This window comes from Marmota marmota, unplaced genomic scaffold, assembly GCF_001458135.2.
Source record: "Marmota marmota marmota unplaced genomic scaffold, marMar, whole genome shotgun sequence".
Lineage (NCBI taxonomy): Eukaryota > Metazoa > Chordata > Mammalia > Rodentia > Sciuridae > Marmota > Marmota marmota.
In genome coordinates, this window is record NW_026000000.1 from 1,737,261 (window position 1) to 1,759,582 (window position 22,322).

The 22,322-nt window shown below is 32.1% G+C and overlaps 1 protein-coding gene across 12 annotated transcripts in view; it reads left to right on the forward strand.

The window, feature by feature from the left end:
- Positions 1–22,322, forward strand: part of Pcdh15 (protocadherin related 15) — a 1,628,869-nt gene that overhangs the window by 1,376,798 nt on the left and 229,749 nt on the right. For all 12 annotated transcript variants that reach the window (XM_048807407.1, XM_048807408.1, XM_048807415.1 and 9 more), the window contains 2 exons: positions 11,752–11,831; positions 16,329–16,422. In XM_048807407.1, coding sequence (XP_048663364.1) covers positions 11,752–11,831; positions 16,329–16,422 — 174 coding nt within the window. The remainder of the gene's footprint in view (positions 1–11,751; positions 11,832–16,328; positions 16,423–22,322) is intronic.

Consider the following 22,322-nt stretch of genomic DNA (forward strand, 5'->3'; position numbering starts at 1 on the left):
CCCCTCTTTCTTTCTTTCTTTCTTTCCTTCCTTCCTTCCTTCCTTCCTTCCTTCCTTTCTTTCTTTCTTTGGCTGAGGATTAAACCCAGGGATTCACGCATGCTTAGCAAGCTCCCAATCTCCAAACCACATCCCAGACCTGCAGTTTTATTTTTTATTTTCCATTTTTGTTTCACTCCCTGTCTCCTTGTCTGCTTACCTTAGATAATTCCCCAGCTTTACTTCTCAAGATAACCCATATTTACTACCTGGTAAATGTCTTTCCATGTTTTTTCCTTCAGGGCCACATACAATCAATATGAGATACATATGTGTTGATGTATATGTTTATATATTTATGTGTAATCTACACATACACACAATTTACATATAGGAGGTTTTACCATTGTCATAAATATGCATGGATATTTTTCTATGTTAATTTTTCCTGTGTAACACCATAAAACTTCCAGAAAAGATATCAGAATTATTTAAAATCTTTGAAAATAAGTTACCATGACCACCAAAATCCTTCAATTTATAATTCTTTTAAAAAGCAATCTCCCATAGAAGAACAACTTAGCCATTAAAATCAGGAAATAACTTTGATACATTACTTCAATCTAACCTTCTGATTGCATTGAACTTTCACCAGTTTCTCTCATAGTATCTTTGACAGCCAGGAGATCGAAGCCAGGATTGCATGCTACATTGACTTGCTATATTTCTTCAGTCTCCTCAGTCTGAAACAATGCTACTCTTGTGACCTTGTTACTTATGAAAATTTCAGTCCAGTTATTTAGTACAATTTCACTTCATTTACTTTAGTGGATGCTTCTCTACAATTAGAATTGTGAGTTTTCAGCAAGAATGACCATGAACTGATGATAAGCTATATTTCACTTATCACATCTTATGTGGCAGTAGAGAACTTTAGGTTATTCCATTACATTAATGCTATTATTGACACCTTGATCAAAGTTAATTTTCAAAGAACTATCATGACATACTTTGAAACTGCAAATATTCTTTTCTTAATGATTTTGCCCATTATTTTTTAACATCTATTAATGTTTCTTGACTGATTTAATATGAGCATCGCCAAATGATGATTTTCTAACACCATGATTTCTTCTACATTTATTGGTAGGTATTTTACTGTAGAGGAAAAAAAAAAAACATTTGTTTCCCCCTCAGGTATTTATTCATTGTTGTTACTGATATCAACCTGAAGGCACAGATTTCAGTTTTCTTCAAAGAATTACAAGCCATCTATCTCAATCATCTCAGGGTGCTACAAAAAAAATACTGTAACATTCAACAAAATATCTAAACAAAATGCTATTTCAAATGTAGACATGCGGTTTAAACAACAAATATTATTTCTCAGAGTACTTAAATCTGAGGTATCTGAGATCTGATTTCCAGAGTGGTCAGTTCCAGCAAGGGCTCACCTTGCTGCATGCTCAGGCAAGACAGGAAGCCATCTGGTTTGGTCCCCTTCCTTTAAGGTCACTAATGCCACAGCAGGGCTCCACTATAATGCCCTTATGTAAGGCAACTTTCAAAAACTTTGCCTTCTAAGGACGATGCTAAGATTTACAGGTCTCATTTTTTTAGTAAATGTGTTCAATGATGTACTATTAACATCATTAATTTTTTGGTGTTTAAATTATCCCAGAATTGTTCTGGATGGGTCCATTTGAGTAGGTTTCTTATCTTCTAAACACATTCCCTGCATTCTTTGAGCTCTTTGCTGTTCTCTGGTTTAACAAGATTTTTCAGATTCATTTTGTTTTATGTTTATTTTTTCTTATCCCAGCCTTGGATTTAACCATTTATCTAAAAAAGTTCTGGTTCCTTCAACTGTAGAAGAGAATTTATATGCGCACACAATCTCTTCTGCTTCAAATTTGAAAGTAATAGCCATATGGAATGGATATGATACAAAACAAAGCACTTTTTTAAGTGTAAATACAGTTGATTAAAATGCAAACAAATCTGCATCTGCGATATTTTACTTCATTCAGTCCATTAAGTTTGCCCTTCCCATCACAAGAAGTGCCAAGATAGGTCTTTCATAACGTGCAGAAGTGAGAAAGACTGAGAATTTTACATTTATTCTGTGAATCTTGAAATTCAGGAGGAAATCAATATGTCCTGTACCTTTCTTTCATGGAATGTGAATACTGCTGTTTTTAAATGAAAAGTGAAACTTCTTATATTCCCCAAATACATTTCTTTTTCATTTTTTCAGTTTTTTCTAATTTATTTCCCCAATTATAACATGATTATTGTGATTTATTACTTTGTAAGAACCAAATTACAAATATTCATTGTGTTTCTTTCATGGCACAATTATATTCTCTTTAATTGGCATGTAATAATTGTACATATTTATGGGGTAGTTTCTGGTAATTCAATACATGTGTAAAATGTATATTGCTCAAAGCAGAGCAAGTAGCATTTACACTGCTTATTGTGACTTTTTTTGGAAACTTTGAACTCTTCTCTTCTAATTCTTCATAAATACATAGTAGGCTTTTGTGATGTGTAGTCACCTAACTGTGCTGGAAAACACTAGAACTTATTCCTCCTATCTAACTGTGTTTGGTACTTATTATCCAACCTCCCTCTATGCCCCCTCCCTCTAATAATTATTACTCCACTTTCTCCTACTTTGAGACCAAATTTTTAACTTTCATATCTAAGAAAGAATATATGAAAGTTGCCTTCTATGTAAAAATTATTTTACTTAGCATAATGTCCTCCAGTTCTGTCCATTTTACCACAAAGTTTTTAAGACTTAATAATGTTCTATTGTGTGTATGGATCATGGTTTCTATATCTATTCATCCACAGATGAGTACTGAGTTTTATTTCAGATCTTGACTATTGTGAATGGTACTATAATAAATATGGGAATGCAGGTATTGCTTTGATATGCTGATATATTTTTTTCTTTGAATTTATACTAAGAGATGGAATAGCTGGAACATATTTTGACCTATATTTAATTTTCTAAACAACCTCCATAGTGTTCTCCAAAATAGCTGTACTAATTTACATTTTGACAAGTAATATATGAGTAACCTTTTCTCCAAATCTTTGCCAGCATTTGCTATTTTTTCTCCTGTAATAATAGACATTCTGACTGTAGTGAGTTGTTATCTACTGGAGATGGGTTTTTCATTTCCTAGATGACTAGTGATGTTCACCACTTTTTCACATATTTATTGTACATTTGCATGCCATTTTGAAAACCATCTATTCAGATTATTTGCACATTTTAAATTTTGTTATGGTTTGGATATGAAGTATCTCCCAAAAGCTCATGTGTGAGAAAATGCAAGAAGGTTCAGAGGAGAAATAATTGGGTTATAAGAGTCATAACCCAATCAGTGAATTAATGCCCTGATAGGGATTGACTGGTAACTGAAGTGGTAGGGTGTGGCTGGAGGAGATGGGAATTGGGGCGTGGCTTTAGGGTATATATTTGTATATGGCAAGTGGAGATCTATCTCTTTCTGCTCTCTGATCATCATATGAGCTGCATCCCTCCACCTCACTCTTCTCCACTGATGTTCTACCTCACATTGAGCCTGTATGAACAGAGCCTGCCTTCTATGGACTGAGACCTCTGAAACTGTGGGCCTTTAAATAAATCTTTCCTTCTTTACAGTTGTTCTGGTCAGTCCTTTAGTCACAGGTACAAACAAGCTCACTAAAGCAATTGGATTGTGAAGGAGCTATTGTTGAATTTTTTGAGATCCTTATGCATTCTGGAAATGAATATTTTATCAAATGAATAGTTCTTGAAATATTTTCTTCTATTCCATAGATCATCTTCTACTCTGCTGAAGATGCCTTTGCTGTGAAAAAGCTTTTTGGTTTGATATAATCACAATTGTCTATTTTTACTTTTGTTGTGTATTCTTTTGAGGTCTTACGAGGGGGGGGAGAAACAAAAAAAAATTGTTTCTCTTACCAGTGTTATAAAATATTTACCCTGTAATTTTCACTAGTATTTTCATAGTTTCCAATCTTGTATTTTGGTTTTGAATTCACTTTGAGTGGTTTGGAAATTTGGTTTTTCCAGTAACAATTTTTGAAGAGGCTTCTTCATGTTTTTTTCAATGTTTCTTCAGTATTTTGATGCTGTTATTGAGAAACAGTTGACTAGAGAACTATGTGTTTATTTCTAACCTCTCTATGCTGTTCCACGGGTCACTGTGTTGTTTTTCATGCCAATATTAGGCTGTTTTAGTTACTTTGTCCCTCTAAAATGTCTCAAATCAGGTATTACATTGCCTCCAGCTTTGTTCTTTTTGTTTCACATTGCTTTGACTCTTTGGATTCTTTTGTGCTTCCACATGAATTTTAGGATAATCATTTCTATTTCTGAGTAAAATGCCTAACTATTTTGATGGCAGTCACATTGATCTGTAAATCACTTTGGGCAGCAAGGACATATAATCATTTTCACTTTGCAATCTGCAAAGAGAGGTCTTTCATTTTATTTGTCTTCTCAATATCATCATTTTTTAAAAAAATTTTCATTATAAAGGGCCTCTGTCTGCTGTGTGAATTTATTTCTAGGTTTTTGTTGTTGTCATTGTTGTTTGGGATTTTTGTTTTGTTTGTTGCCATTATGAATGGGATTGTTTTTTTCATTTCTTTCTTGCCCAGTCCATTACTAGAATGTAAAATGCTACTGATATGTATATGTAGATTTTGTGTACTACAACTTTATTTAGTTTTTTAATCAGTTCTAATAATTTTTGTTGTAATCTTTAGTTTTCTATATATAAAATCATATTATATTGAAGCTGGAATAATTTGACTTCCTACTTTCCTATTTGTATCCCTTTTATTTCTGTATCTTGCAAATTGTTCTGTTTAAGTCTTCTAGTTGTATGTTGAAAAGAGTGATAAAAATGTATACAACTGTCTTGTTCCAGATCTTATAAGAAATGCTTTCAGTTTACCACATATGTTATGATATTGGTTATAGGTTTGTGTCATATGTAGCCTTGGTTATGTTGAGATACTTTCCTTTGGTACCTAATTTGTTCAGGAATTTTACCATAAAGGATGCTGAATTTCATCAAATAGTTTCTGTGCATTTTTTAGATGATCATATAATTTTGTCATGTATTCTATTGTTGTGATATATTACATTTATTAATTTGTGAATGTTGAACCATCTTTGCCTCCCTGAGATCTCTGTGATAAATTCTGCATGTTCATGTCAAATGAACTTTTCAAGGTGCTATTGGATTCAATTTCCTTAAGACTTAAAAGATTTAGAGCAGACCTATGTTTTCATGAAGAGCTTGGTTTTTGTTTAAACAAAATAATAATTGACAGGAGTTTAGGATACAGGGGACTTTGCTAAAGATAGAAAATGAGTCCCAGAGAGCATAGCATTTGGATTATGCTTGTATATTTAGTAGTTTGCAAACTTTGGTAACTCCTTTAACTTTTAAGATTTTATAATCTATAAAGACAGGATTGTGATTTTTGATGGATAAAATTATTTTGAGGATGGAGATGAGATATGTAATGTTTGTTATATATTATGAGATAAATATTAGAATGATTACTATTCAAATGGGTTATTTTAAATATTTCTAGTACTTTTAAATTTATTTTGTTGAAACTTCCTGGAGTCATATACAAAATTGGAATTGCAGGTCCATTTTAGAGTTTGTTAAATTCCTTTGTGTTCCTATATTACCAATTTTGTACAACAAAAATTTTTGAGACTCAACCTTTCATGGATTCGGCCAAATCTGGCCAAAATCTAGATATTTGTCCTTTTATTTATTTATTTATTTTTTTTTACTTATGATTACAGGTTTATTATAAAGGACACAAATCAGGAACAGCCAAATAAAGAGACACTGAGCATGATGCCTAGGAGAGTCTTGAATGCAGAGCTTGTGTGCGCTCTTTCCATGGGATCAGGGCATATTACCCTTCAAGTTCATCAATGTGTTCACCAACTGGGAAGCTGAATTGAGCTTCAGTGTCCAGAATTTTTATTGTAGTTTCATCAAGTAGGCATAATTGATAACTCAATCTCCAGACACCCTCCACTTCCCAAAGTTTGAACTAACTCAAAGCCTCAACCCTCTAATATATGTAAACAGCTTCCCATTCTGATTCAGCCAATTAGCAGAAGCTTAGGTGTGAACCCCAGAGCTCATGAGTAAGATATATTCCTATCACTTGGAAGACTCCATGTAGAAGCTCTGTGCTAGGATTTGGGGCAAAGACCACACAAATTCTTTATTATACAACATGTGGTACAAAAGAGAAAATTTAGTGTAGTGGGTAAGAGTAATGCAGTAAAAAGTTATTTAATTTTATTTCCTCATGGGGTTGTGGTGAGGTTTAAATGTGATCATTAGTGTAAAGCACTTAATACCATGCCTAGTACGTATGTGTTGAATATATAGTGGCTAGTATTAAGGAGTGTTTTAATTTCCTTGGGCTGCTTTTAACAATCCATAAATTATGTGACTCAGAACAACGAAAGATATTTGTCCTTTTAAAATTTCCTAATTTATAGAACTCTCCCTCGGTGGAACAAGTAAATGTATATTCACTTTTAACCAGCATTCATTTCTAAATAAACATATACTTATTTTTAAAACTTCATTTCAAATACAGTGAGCAGAGACTCTGCTATGCTTTCCTAACCTAAAACATTTGATTTGACCTTCTAAGTAAAAGATCATAAATCAATACAAATTTGAGAGGAAAAGAGGTGTTTGAGAATAATGGCCTTTCTGAGTGCTGAACATTCTGATATTTTGAAGCATACTTATGTTTTATCCATCTATTTAGCTGCATTTCCAAGTCTCATATTTTCACATTACATATCTTATTATTTACTATTTTTGAATATTAAATAAACTGTGTTATTTAACCTTATTGGGAAAAGGAATTTTGATTGAATCATAAATGAAAAATAATACAACTTTACATAAATGGAAAATATGTATTAATTCATACTGATATGCATTCACAAATACTATTATTTTATTAAAGAGCCAACAGTTTAGCACCAGGAGGGCACAAAGATGATTTTGGAAACACTGCTGTCCTGAATTGAAAGCCTCAGTTCTTAGTCAAGTAGTTTAATGACATAAAACAGAACTTGTTTGCCTACATGAGAAAAGAAAAATATCTGAATCTGTTTGTTTTCATCTATTTGGAATTCCTGAGGGCTGGTACTTTCTTTTAATATCCTATGAAATGTGTAGGATCATTCTATGTGCATACAGTCCACTCTATCAGATGGCATTTGATGATTGTGTTTGTCTTCAACATGGACAGAAAATTAGTTTAGAGATTTGCTCCCTTTGAAAATTTCTTTAAGTGTCTAAGAAATTTGCTTATTTAAATAACATCTTTTGTGTCCCTATTGATTCCTCTGATAAATTGGTGACTCAAATTCAGATACATTCATTACATGATCTTGTGGAATGGACTAGAAAGAGAAGGTGCATTGCTTTTTAAAGTTATTTTTCGACCTTCAAGCAATAATGAAAGAAAGATCTTGCTTATTCTAATCATGTTCTTAAACATATTTCAGTAAACCAAAGGCCAAATTCCAGTACTCTTTTTTATGTAATTTTTTATTTATATATGACAACAGAATGCATTGCAATTCTTATTACATATATAGAGCAAAATTTTTTATATCTCTGGTTGTGTACATAGTATACTCACACCAATTCATGCCTTCATACATGTACTTTGGATAGTAATGATCATCACATTCCACCATCATTAATTACCCAATGCCCCCTCCCTTCCCCTCCAACCCCTCTGCCTTCTCTAGAGTTCCTCTATTCCTCCCATGTTCTTGCTCTCTATCAGTACTTTCTAAGGATTCACAGTAAACATCTTTCGGTTCTTGAACCTGAGGCTAATGGACAAGTAAAATCAAATAGGTGTATTCTGCAGCCATCCCAGCCGTGCAATTCCTCAGACTCACAGGCATTTCCCCGCTGTATGGCCTTTGCCCTTGCTGGGTCCTCTGTCTATTGTTTTCCTTATCACTTTCTCTCTCAGCTACTTCAGAAGATCACCAAAAGTTCACATTTGCAGTAAATCTGCTATGATCACTTTTATATAAAAGGGAAATCATCGCCCTGCCCTCCATTATATGTTCTTCCTGAATCATTGTATATTTTAACAGCACATAAGGATCTATATTTTTCATTTGTTTATTCGATGTTCTCCACCACTATAGTGTGAGCTGCACTAGGGTAGACTTTTCATATGTTCTCTTCATTGCTGAAGTCCCAGTGTTTTACATAGGATGATACTCACAAATATTTGTTGAAGTCATGACTGCATACTGTTTGGTATTATTGTTATTTTACTCATTTGTAGTTAGGCACTTGGCCTAAAAATAGGTGGTGTAACCAGGTCTGGTACCTGGGTAGCTGGCTCCAGAGCCTCCAGTAAATTCCCTGACAAGCCCAAAGAACACAAGTGCTATTATTCTCTTCTCAGTTCTTGAAGAAGGGGCTCATATTTGACATCACTCAGCAAAGTAGAGATAGGAAATGTGTTTACACTAAGGAAGATGAAACAGTTACTAATATCTGTAGTTTTAACAAAAGATGTATTATTCAATTAAATAAATTATAGAAACTATAAAGAAATGGTGGCAGAAATCATGAGGTAATTGAAGACTTCTGCATTTTCTATTTACCAATGAAGTTACCATGAGGCTCAAATGAGATAAGGCATGTAAAATTTTAATATAGTTTGATATATAGTATGCAGTTATTCTGAGATGACTGGTTAGCTTGACTAAAATATTTTGAAATATTTGGAAAAATATATTTAGGGTACATATGTACAGATAATCAAATTTTAGTACATCATTGCTTCTGTGGCTCTTTCAATTCTTCCTTTTATGAATTATTTCTCCCCTTTAGATAGTAGTAAATAGTGATATATGTTATTTACTCAACACCTAATATAAATCATAGATTTCAAACTCTGATGTATATCATACCACTCCTTTTCAGGTTTTTGACAGAGAAATTATGTATCCTTCTTAATTACTTTATCATTTGTTTCAGACCCTGAAATAAAAATAAAGGACTTACTGACAGAGTCAAAGGAAGAAAATCATCAAATAGAATTTTATTCTAAATCCTGGTTTAAATGTTTTTAAGGGCCCAACTTTATTTAAGAATGAAGCATGCATAAACAATAAATAAATAGTAGGAAGATCAGTAAAGGAAAAGAAAAGGAACAACTGGAAGAAGGAGAGAAGGGAAAGTAGAAGTGTTGGAAATTAGAATGGAACAAATTATATCCCATGCATGCATGAATATGCCAAAGTGAACTTCACTAGTATGTAAAAATTATAATGCACTGACAGAAACATTAAGAGAATTTAAAAATAGATGGGTGTGGTGCTGCATGCCTGTAATCCCAAATACTTGGGAGACTGAAGCAGGAAGATAACAAGTTCAAAGCCATCTCTGTAATTTAATGAGATCCTCAGAAACTTAGTGAGAACCTGTCTCAAAATAAAAAATAAAAGAACTGAGGATGTAAATTAGTATTAAAGTGTTCTAGGTTCAATCCCCTGTTCAAATAATAATAATAATAATAATAATAATAATAATAATAATAATAATTAGTACAAATTGACCATATATACTGTAGGGTTTAAAAAATAATGAAGAATGCATAATGTTCATGCGCTCTTGATAGCCTAAGATACTTAAATAGTAAACTGAAAAAAGCACTTCACTTTACCTCAGGGATTGAAATCCATTAACAACACAAAATAAGGATACACACACACACACACACACACACACACAAATTATATAAAATCCACAGTGCTTTTATTCTACAAAAGTTTCTTATTTAAATAGATCTTATACTTTAAAAGATTCAACATAAATCTGGACTTGTAATTGTGTACACAAAACTATCTTGTTTCAGAATGTATTTCTTCTGACTTTCATATAAACATAAGATGATAATTTTTTCAAGAGAAAAAATATATATACACTAACAAGCAAAAAAGAACAAGTGTAACAGAACCACTAAATATGTGTAAAAGGGAAAAGTAACAGAAAATATTCAGTTTAAACTTTTTAGTGATAAAATACAGTCTCTAGACATAGCATAGTCCAGTGTTTTTTAAATAATCTGGCTGAGTATATTATTTGTAGTTCTACTTTATCTTTTTTGCTTAGAGTAGAAAAGAAGAGAGAAATAGTAAGAATTTACTATCAGTTCCATTGAGTAAAAATTTTTTTAAAAAAATTGTGTGTGTGTGTCTACAAGGATGCAATAGCATTTGGAAAAAAATAAAATTTTACCAAGAAATAATTATTTTTAAAGTTTTTTTATTTGATTGATTAAAAACTGAGCATAGTTAGGGTACTAGGGAAAAGGGAAACTGGGGCTGCTAGTAGAGTGGCTGTTACTATGGCCCACAAGGAGGATGGCATTAGGGAAGAATTTCAGATACAACCATATTCCTCACATATTTTAGACAGAGACAAGGGAATTTGCTGATGAGTTCAACTGGACGATAAGAGGGAGCATTCAGGTTGAGAATAGGAGACCTGAGAAAACAGGAGGATGGTGTTGCAGCTCTTTACCAAGATGATGAAGCAAGGAAAGCAACAATTCTTGTTTATCAGTTATTCTGTTTTGCATTTTGAAGCTGGTTAGGGACAGAGACAAACGATTTGAAAGAATTCCCCACAGCAACCTTTCTAGTTTCCTGCCAACTTCAGGGAAATGTCTTTCAGGGGAGAGGAGATATCTCCACCTGGTCAATAACATATATGTAAAATTCATCTAGAATTTATTGAATATTTCTCCTTTCCCTAGGGACATGCTCAGACAAATCCCTTCCACATCCCTCATATATCATCCAGATTACCTCCATCCATGATTGCATAAGGTGACTTCAGTGGCTTATTTGAAAAAGAAATTATTGAATGTTTTAAAGGCCAAACCCTAAACTCTATTGCTGCAGAACTGGATGTTTGTTTATATTTTGGCTATGGAAATACAAAATTCAACATCAAGATAAAAGCTATAGGTTTTATCTTCTTTAACTTAAGTAAGGAAGAGAAGAAAATAAAAGCCAATGTTTATTGAAAGTTTACAAGGTTCCAGATGTTAGTCTGTAGGCCTTGATATTTGTATGTTTGTGTGTGTGTGTGTGTGTATTTTTTTTTTCAATTAAACCCCTCAGAATCTATTAACATTATTATTTTTATGGACCTCCTATTATAGTTGCAATTGGGAGACAATCCTAAAATTCCTAAGTGGAACTGAATTTTGAAATCAGACTCTCTGTTTCCAGATTCAGGATTCTTAACCCAAGTTTTACCAGTTAAAATATTTTCTTGATATACTTTGAGCAGAAAACAAAAACGTGCTTAAATATTTTAACACTATAATCTTCACATGTCATTTAACACACTTGTTTAAATTGTAGAGATAGACTCTAAAATAAAATAAATAAATTAGTTAAATTGAATCACATACATAAACTTTAAGAAAATCATTACTTCATTTTCCTAAATGATAACAGTGTGTACTTTTAGAAATACTGGGATCAAATATAAAATTTATTCTGTATCTTGCTATTAGTCCATGTTTAATCTTTATTTTTAAAATTATTAATGGATATTTTGTGCAATTAGCTTCAATCTTCTATAAATAAATTGATAATTGAATTATTTTTTTTTTCTGAAGGCAACTGATCGAGAGGGAGACTCAATAACATATGCTATTGAGAATGGAGATCCTCAGCGAGTTTTTAATCTTTCAGAAACGTAAGTTCAAAATGAAATGATTTATAACTTGACTCTTTTTTTTGTTTAGTGTTAAATATTGTACTGTAACCAAGAAAACAGACTTCTAATCAAATGCTTTCAGCTGTTTGTAATATTATTTTACTTTTTTCTCTATGAATGTTAATGAGAGCTGGGAGGATATTTCTGAACTCAGATATCTTGCTTGGGAGACTATTTATGTATTTTAAACATTTTTACTAAGTAAAATCCACTGAGGTGGAAATATTCCATTTACAGGCATAACCTGGGATTAATTAGATGCCTTTAAAGCTGTCAACTAATCATAATGACAAGGACATTTCTACAAAGAGTAACTTAGCACTAAACTGGTCATTCAAAGGGAATCTCATAAATTGTGTCACACACACTTAAGATGAAACATGAGTTCATTCTTTAATTTCTGATTAATGCAGATAAGGTTTAGATAAGCATCATTTTACTTAACTCTTTGAAAACATCATAGATACTTCTCATCATAACTATCCAGAAAACTGGGAGCAATGTGACATTGAAAGAAAGAAGCTATTTTGAGTTCCAGAGAGATCATTTGCTTCCCTTCTGCAATATCAAGGTGGTGCTCTGACTTCTTATATGTTTGTTAAAGAACTGCGCTTGATACCTCTCTGGCATTTTGTTTGTGAGTGTGTTTTACTTACTGGAAGAATGGAACTGCAAACTTAACCCATGATTTTAAGAAGAGAAACTTGAAAAATTATCTAGCCACTACTTCGTTGTCTAGAACACTCAGTACATAAGGCCAAATCAAAAAAGCCATGTGTGAATTCCTAGGTCTTTTGAGGAACAACTGCAGTCTTACAAGGAACAAGGTTTTATGACCACAAAGTAGCAATACTGTGGAAACTGAAGACAATAACAGCATTTTTTAGACTTTTAGATTCCAAAGATGAATAAGCTTCTATTTAAAAAAATGTAAAGTCCTAACCATTTGAAGTTTCCTCACAGGGACATCAAAATCATAAATTAGCTACATTTTATGATTAATATTAAATAAAGAAAACTATTTAAAAGGGAATCATAAAGGAAACATGAAAACATACATATAGATAGCTGGGATAGACTTAAGGATTCATATAGCATCCTTAACATTTAGGTCCAGTTGGTTTCCAAAACAGGACCAAAGTTGATCGAATCAGAAAAGAATTATCTTTTCAACAAATGAAGTTGGGACAACACGCCAAGGAATGAAGTTGGATCTCTGCCTCACATCATCCACAATAATTAACTGAAAGTGGATTTAAGACCTAAATATAAGAGATAAAACTAGCTCCTACAAGAAGATACAGAAAGAAATCTTCATTACATGAATTAGCCATAATTTTTAGGTATTAGACAATATAAATAAATGATTTCTGAGATGACATATTGAATTTCATCAATTTTTAATTTTTTTTTCAAGTGGCAACATCATGAAGTCAAAGACAACCCAAACACATCACAAACTTTAAATAAAATAATGTATATGATAAGAATCATGTATCCCGAACACATAAAGAACTATTATAACTCAAAGATAAAAAAAGAAAAAATTCAATTAAAAATGGGCAACAATTTGATTACACTTTTCTTCAAAAATATATATATATATAAGGCTAATAAACAAATAGAAATATGCTCATAGTTGCTAGTCATTATGGAAATTAAAATTAAAAATCTGTAAGATAACCCACTTTGCACACACTTTAGAATGAAAAGCAGACAGTAACAGTATGGGTAAAAATGTGGAGACACTGGAATCCTCATATATTTCTGATGGGACTGTAAAATGTGCACTTTGGAAAATTTCAGCATTTCCTCCAAATGTTAAAAATGGGAGGTACCTCATAACCCAGTAGTTCTACTCACGTGTACTCAAGATAAGTTAAGTCATACAGTTAAACTGCGTATCAGAATGTGCATAACAATTATTTATATTGACAAAAGTACCAAAAACTCAGATGTCCATCTACAGATAAACAGATTAACAAAATGTCATTATTCACACAATGGAATATTATTCATTGATAAAAGAAAATGGATTAGTAAAATATGCTATAACATGGATGAACCATGAAAACATAATGCTAAGTAAAATAAGTTAATTACAAAAGAGAATGTGTTTTATGATTCCTTTCATATGGAATGTCCAGGATAGGCAAAAGTGTGTAGGCAAATCATAAACTATTGCTTGTCTGAGAATGGGGCTGGGAAAGGAGGAGTGGTAGAATGGAATAATTGAATTTGTGACCAAACCTGTCAGCCCCCTTCACTTCATCTAATGTTTCCAAGATTCTTTGATTTAGCAGAGTGTCTCGGTTCTTCACTACTTTTCCTTTTTGCCTAATATTCCATTGCATGTATAAATAACAGTTTATTCATTTGTAAATTAATGCACATTTGGGCTATTTTGATACATTTGGGTTATTTTGAATACTGCTGTTATGAACATATATACATGTGTTTAAGTACATGGTTTTAGGGTTTGGGGAGTATATACTCAGGAGTACAACCACCAGTATTGTTAGTATATGAATTTGCAAAAAATATTATTTCCCTAAAAGCAACGTGATGTATCTTGGTCCACCTCCATCCAGTTCGTAGTAAGACTCCTCCTTGCCAGGTATTTCTGGAATTTCAATAAAGGATGCTCCTTTGTACCCATAAACTAGTCTTGCAGCAATGAATACCAAAAAAAAACCAGTACCTATATTTGCTTTTCCCCATCTCCCAAATGTCCCATTCACCCCTTCAACTCCATGTAACGATGGGTCAGAAGGAGACAGACATCATCTTAAGAAATAACTATCTCTATTGTAATCACCAGATCACGAAAAATTAGCTATTTAGTAAAAAAAAAAAGAGAGTCCTAAATAGGAACATTATATAAATGTCTAATTGTGTTCTAATTTAATAGAAGGAGAAATATAGGGATATAAAGACCTTATAACAATAACTTAGTTTTCTTTCTTTTATTACACTATTGCTTGGTTTTCAGATTTCCTCTTTCTTAAGTTATGTGTGACTAAGTCTCAAAAGCAATAATTGTATTCATTTTCTCTTTGAATGCCATTGTGGAATGAGATTATCTCAACTATCTGCAGTGTAGAACTTGATACAAACCTGATTATTATGAACATACTCTGGGAATTGGTTTTCAGTTATTTTGACAAAGTATTTTTTTAAATGTACAAGAAGCAAAGTCATATATTGAGAATTCTTTTAAGTCCATTTCAAAAACAACAAAATAAAATAAGTGGAGTTACTAGGGCTCTGATTTTGATTCATTATCTGTGACTCACCACATGTAGTATGAATTGTTGAAATTTTACTAGTACATTAATATCACTCATGCTAAAATGAGGCATTTTTATCAATCAGAAAAAAACTATGCTTTTATACTTATAATATTATTTTAGTGTTTTATTACATTAAAATAAACTTCTTCAGTAGATGCTTGTTAGGGCTTCATGAAAATGTCATGCACAGTATCAAATTGTAAAATCTAGGAAACTCATGCTGAACTTGTTACAGAAAGCAATGCAAGTGACCAAACTCTTTTAAGAAATTACATTAAAAATAAGCATTAAATATTTGACAGCATTTATTCTACACGGAGAAAAAGTAAGAAGTAGTATTAAATTTTTTAAAACATAAGTATTTACTAAATGCAACACATATTTCATTATTTATAAGAATCCTAATTTTAAAAAATAAAAGTAATAAAAATGTGACTATATCAACAGAAGAGTTTTATTTATATTATAAAATGAGACAATGATTTACTAATTACATTCTACTAGAAAGAATGTAAAATATACAGCCTGATTCTGCTTTTGGAAATAATTATGTGTTTAAATGTAGTCAGGCAAGAAAATAATAGAAATATTAAAAAAATAACAATAGCATCTAATTTTTTTAAAATTCTTTATTCTGGTTTCCTACAAAGAGCTGGTATTATTTTTAAATTAGGAAGGAGAAAATGTACTTTTATCCATAGAATTTGTCAAGATAAATTCAATTATTTTGCAATTCCACAATGAGCACATATATATGACAATGAATGGAAAGGTTATATAGATTGTTTATAAGAAAGCATTTCTTGACTCAAAGAATTGTGAGACTGCTAAGGAGTAATGGAGTGTTTTACTTTTGAAATAATCACAAGTAAGATATATGTATATCTTTCTTCCAGGAATGAATTAAGCACAGTTTAGCTTTATTTGATATTTTCTCCCTAGGAGCTAGAGAATCAGCTCATTTATCTTATTCATTTTGCAATTTATCATTGTTTCTAAGAAATTTGACAGCCTTAAAAACCTTTTTTCAATTTTCAACATGAATCCTAGTATTATACATCTTAAATACCCAAACCATGATTGCCATGAGGCGGGGAGAAATGGTGAAAAGTGGTTCACTGTAGTAAGAAGACACAATGTGACATAATATTTTTCTGTGTCTTTCTGTTTTCTCTGCCACTAGCACAGGGATTCTCACCTTAGGGAAAGCACTGGACAGGGAAAGCACTGATCGCTACATTCTGATTGTCACAGCTTCAGATGGCAGGCCAGATGGGGTAAGTATGCTAGGTGGAAAAGGTCTTTCAAAATAGTTTTAAATAAATTTAGAGTCTTGCCATCTTACAAAAAAAAATATGTGTGACCTTCATGAATTAATACTTTTTTTTAAACCTAGTGCATCTTAAAATTAACAGAAGTGCATGTATACTCTAAACGTGTTCTGGTATTGCAACCTTTGACCTGGAAGAACAGATACTTGTGATCATTATTCTTCTCCCAACTTACATGAAAAATGAAATCTCCTTTATACTAACAAATATTGTGTCTATTACTGGAACAGCACTGTAAGATGGGTTCTCATAGTTCTTCCATGTTGAAACCTTTGTCCCTTAATATCAATTCTGCAGAGATTTGGGAGATGGATTTTTTGAACAAATATGGTTAAACTCTAAGAAAATTGATATGATTGATTTCATAGGCATTTGTTAATATCAGTCTGAATCCTAAGTAATTCATGAAGGTCACAGTGGCTTAATGGGCCCATAAATTCTTTCCTCTGGATATAAAAAACTGTTTTGGTTTTTGCTGGTGATTGAATCAAGGAACTTGCTCAAGCTGGGAAAGTGCTCTACCACTGGGATGCATCCCCAGTCCACTGGAATGTTTTAAAATCACTTATCTATGTTCTTTGAAGGTCCTGTTCCCAAATACCATATATTGATTTCTAAGCATTATACTATTCCCATCATTGGTAATTGCTCTTCACCACCATATTTATACCATGAGCTTGTTTTGTTTTTTATTTTCTTTAGCCAACTAATTATAAGCCAAGTCACTATGGGTGTCTGGAAATAACTCAAAATCAATATAAATGAATAAGCAAGGCTCACACAACTCAAATAGCAGCATATCTCCAGTTTACTTGAAATGACTTCTTGGATTTGTATGATTCCTTGGCTGGGGCATAATAGAATACACTTCTCACATTTACTTGAGTATTTGTAAGAAATATTACCATGATAAAAACATACAAATTTGATAGTTGGATAGTTTTATAATCTTAATTAAAAGTGAGAAAAATAGGAATAATTTATTGAGTTTGGAAATTACAATCTCTAATAACAAACTATGTGACATTTTCAGAGGTTAGATACAATATTTTTCAGAAAATAGAATATACAGACCAGTTTTAGGAAATAGTGGGAACAATAGAACTGCTGTAGATAATAGAAAATTGGAAGAAAATTAAAACTAAGATTAATTTCTATAAATGCCATGTCCTTGATTTTTATAGAGTGTCTGTATTATACGCAGGTAGAAAAGTCAGTGAGAGTCTCTGGAAGGGAAGAACTTGACTTATAATGAAGGTTTAAGGGAAAACTTGGCTGATCTCTAGCTGAGAGGGATAATTCTAAGAACAAGGAAAAGAAGTATTTTATTTACTTTTTTTTGAGGTTATTATAAATGGAGTAGTTTTCCTCATTTCCTTCTCAGAGGATTTGTCACTGATATACAGAAATGCCTTTGATTTATGGGTGTTGATTTTTATATCCTGCTACTTTGCTGAATTCATTTACTACTTCTAGAAATTTTCTGGTGGAACTTTTAGGGTCTTCAAGGTTTAGAATCATATCATCAGCAAATAGTGCCAATTTGAGTTCTTTTTTTCCTATGCATTTCCTTTTAATTTCTTTCATCTGTCTAATGGCTCTGGCCAGTGTTTTAAGAACTATATTAAATAGAAGTGGTGAAAGAGGGCATCCTTGTCTAGTCCAGTTTTTAGAGGGAATGCATTCAATTTTTCTCCATTTAGAATGATGTTGGCCTGGGGCTTACCACAGGTAGCCTTTATGATATTGAGATATGTTTCTGTTATCCCTAATTTTTCTAGTGTTTCGAACATAAAGGGTGTTGTATTTTGTCAAGTGCTTTTTCGGCATCTATTGAGATGATCATATAATTCTTATCTTTAAGTCTATTGATGTGATGAATTACGTTTATTGATTTCCATATGTTGAACCAACCTTGCATCCCTGGGATGAATCCCACTTGATCATGGTGCACAATCTTTTTGATATGTTTTTTTGTATTCTATTTGCCAGAATTTTATTAAGAATTTTTGTATCTATGTTTATTAGAGATATTGAGAAAAAGCAGTCATAAAATTCATCTGGAAAAATAAGAGACCCAGAAGAGCTAATGCAATCCTTAGCAGGAAGAGTAAAGCAGGTGACATCACTATAACAGACCTTATACTATACTACAGAGAAATAGTAAAAAAAAAAAACAAAAAACAGCATGGTATTGGCACCAAAACAGACTAGTAGACCAGTGGTACAGAATGCAGGACACAGAGACTAACAAAGGTGTCAAAACACTGCATTGGAAAAAAGAAAGCCTCTTCAACAAATGGTGATGGGAAAATTGGAAATCCATATGCAACAAAATGAAATTAAACCCCTATCTCTCACCATACAGAAAACTCAACTCAAAATGGATCAAGGACTTAGGAATACAACCAGAGACCCCGTGTCTAATAGAAGAAAAGGTAGACCCTAATCTTCATCATGTGGGATTAGGCCCCAACTTTCTTAATAAGACTCCTTTGGGGCTGGGGATGTGGCTCAAGCAGTAGCGCGCTCGCCTGGCATGCATGTGGCCCGGGTTCGATCCTCAGCTCCACATACAAACAAAGATGTTGTGTCTGCCGAAAACTAAAATTCTCTCTCTCTCTCTCTCTCTCTAAAAAAAAATAACACTCCTTTGGCAAAAGAATAAAAACCAAGAATCAATATATGGGATGGAATCAAACTAAAAAGTTTCTTCTCAGCAAAAGAAACAATTTGTGAGGTGAATAGAGAGCCTACATCTTGGGAGCAAATCTTTACCCCTCACACATCAGATAGAGCACTAATCTCTAGAGTATATAAAGAACTGAAAAAGGTAAACACCAAAAAATAAATAACCCAATGAATAAATGGGCCCAGGACCTGAACACACACTTCTCAGAAGATGATATACAATCAATCAACAAATATATGAAAAAGTGTTCATCATCACTAGCAATTAGAGAAATACAAATCAAAACCACTCTAAGATTTCAACTCAGTCCTGTCAGAATGGCAGCCATTGTGAAGACAAACAACAATAAATGTTGGTGAGGATGTGGGGAAAAAGGTACACTCCTACACTGCTGGTGGGACTGCAAATTGGTGTAGCCAATATGGAGAGCAGTATGGAGATTTCTTGGAAAACTGGGAATGGAACCACCATTTGACCCAGCTATTCCTCTCCTTGGTCTATACCCAAAGGACATAAAAACAGTATATTACAGGGACACAGCCACATCAATGTTTATAGCCTCACAATTCACGATAGCTAAACTGTGGAACCAACCTAGATACCCTTCAGTAGATGAATGGATAAAAAAAAAATGTGACATACTCAGCAATAAAAGAATAAAATCATGGCATTTGCAGGTAAATGGATGGAATTAGAGAAGATAATGCTAAGTGAAGTTAGTGAATCCCAAAAAAACAAATGTTGAATGTTTTCTCTGATATAAGGAAAATGATTCATAGTAGGATAGGGAGAGGGAGCATGGGAGGAATAGACAAACTCTAGATAGGGCAGAAGGGTGAGAGGAGAAGGGAGCAGGCATGGGGTTAGAAATGATGGTGGAATGTGATGATCATTATTATCCAAAGTACAGGTATGAAGACATGAATTGGTGTGAATATCCTTATATACAGAGATATGAAAAATTGTGCTCTATATGTGTAATAAGAATTATAATGCATTCTGTTGTCATATATAAATAAAAAAATTAATTAAAAAAAGAAAAAATGTCAAGGCATTATTTAGTACTGAATAAGGAATAGAGTGTACTTAGAGAAAGTGAAGTAAAGAAAGAACATTCAGGTAAACCATTACATGAAAAAATGAAGTATAACACAAAGTTTTAAGATATGTCACATAGTAAATGAGAAATTAGTGGCAATAATGTTATCTAGCACACTTTAGGTCTTGACTTAGTAATAAAATTTCTTAGACAAGAAGAAACATAGGAAATAGAATAAATATATCAATGTCTGGTATAGTCACAATCTACTAATTATGAAATTGCTCACTCAAAAACATAATAAATACTGGTTTAAAATTAATGATTTCATTCTCTTTAGAGCATTTTAAATTGATTTATTTGTATATTTCAGTTCTTCTTGGCCAAATATTCTAGCATTTCTAGGCTTCCAATCTCTCAATCTTATGACCATTACAATTTCTCAATATTGATAACAATTATGATCATAAAGCAAAGAATTTTAGCTTTAAAATTTTACTCTTTTTGAAAAATATTTGTTTACTTGAAACAATTATTGAGAATATTGCAGAGAAGGAAATGTAAATTTCAAAGAAAAAAGTTTCTTCAGGTAATTTAATCACTTATATAAAATTTTAGGGTCCTATTATTATGTGAACATTTTTAATAGATTCCTGAAGAAGAAGTAATTATAAAATAATATTCTCATGATAACATTTTTTAAACCAAGAATTTAAACTGTATGCTTCATAGAGTTATAGCAAAATAATCTTTCTAACCTTTATAATCATGAATTTTAAGATAAAGTTTTAATGAACACGGACCATAAATTATTGGATTTTAAACAAAATGATACCAGAGATTTGCATGAACAAATTTTTCAGGGTAAATTTGGAAGTTTTGTTTGTTTGTTTCTTTTTTTCATGAAAAGTCACCTCTCCCCACTCACCCTAGAATGGAGAAGAAAACACACTGTATTTTAGGTCCTTATGATTTTTTTTTTCAGAATTTGATTTGACAGTCTCACATTTTCCCCTTTAATAAATTTACTTTGTTAAAAACAGTTGAAAAAACTATTAATTTAATATAATTTATAATTTAATATTATAAGTATTTAAACATCTTTAGCTATCACAAATAAGAACAGATAAAATCATATTTGTTACATTTTTATAAATACTTTTATTTATTTGAAATTATTGCAAATTTTTGAAGTTGTCAAATTCCTTATGGGAACTTGACAGTTCTTAAAATATTTTCACAGTTTTGCTGAAACAGACTTTGCTTGAACATTTATTTATGTATGTTAGTTTTTTAAATTATTACATTTTACCTAATCTATTTAGAGTAATATCTTGTAGGAAAGTTCCCACATGAATATACCTTTCTTAAAAATAAATATATATTTTATCTTTTTAAAAGCATCATGTAACATTCTTTAATTCTAAACTAAACAAAGTCCAACTAACCTAAGCTAAAAAAGCATTTTATGAAAATTTGCATATATGTTGCTATGTGTTTATGAATATACTATATCAATAAGTTTTTTTAAAATTTTTATTGTTGGTTGTTCAAAACATTACATAGTTCTTGACAAATCATATTTCACACATTGATTCAAGTGGGTTATGAACTCCCATTTTTACCCCGTATACAGATTGCAGCGTCACATCGGTTACACATCCACTGTTTTATATATTGCTATACTAGTGTCTGTTGTATTCTTCTGCCTTTCCTATCCACTACTATACCCCATACCCTCCCCTCCCATCTTCTCTCTCTACCCCGTCTACTGTAATTCATTTCTCTCCCTTGTTTTTTTCCCCCTTTCCCCTCACTTCCTGTTGTATGTAATTTTGTATAACCATGAGGGTCTCCTTCCATTTCCATGCAATTTCCCTTCTCTTTCCTTTTCCTTCCCACCTCTCACCCCTGTTTAATGTTAATCTTCTTCTCATGCTGTTCCTCCCAACTCTGTTCTTAGTTACTCTCCTTATATCAAACAAAACATTTGGCATTTGTTTTTTAGGGATTGGCTAGCTTCACTTAGCATAATCTGTTCTAATGCCATCCATTTCCCTGCAAATTCTATGATTTTGTCATTTTTTAATGCAGAGTAATATTCCATTGTGTATA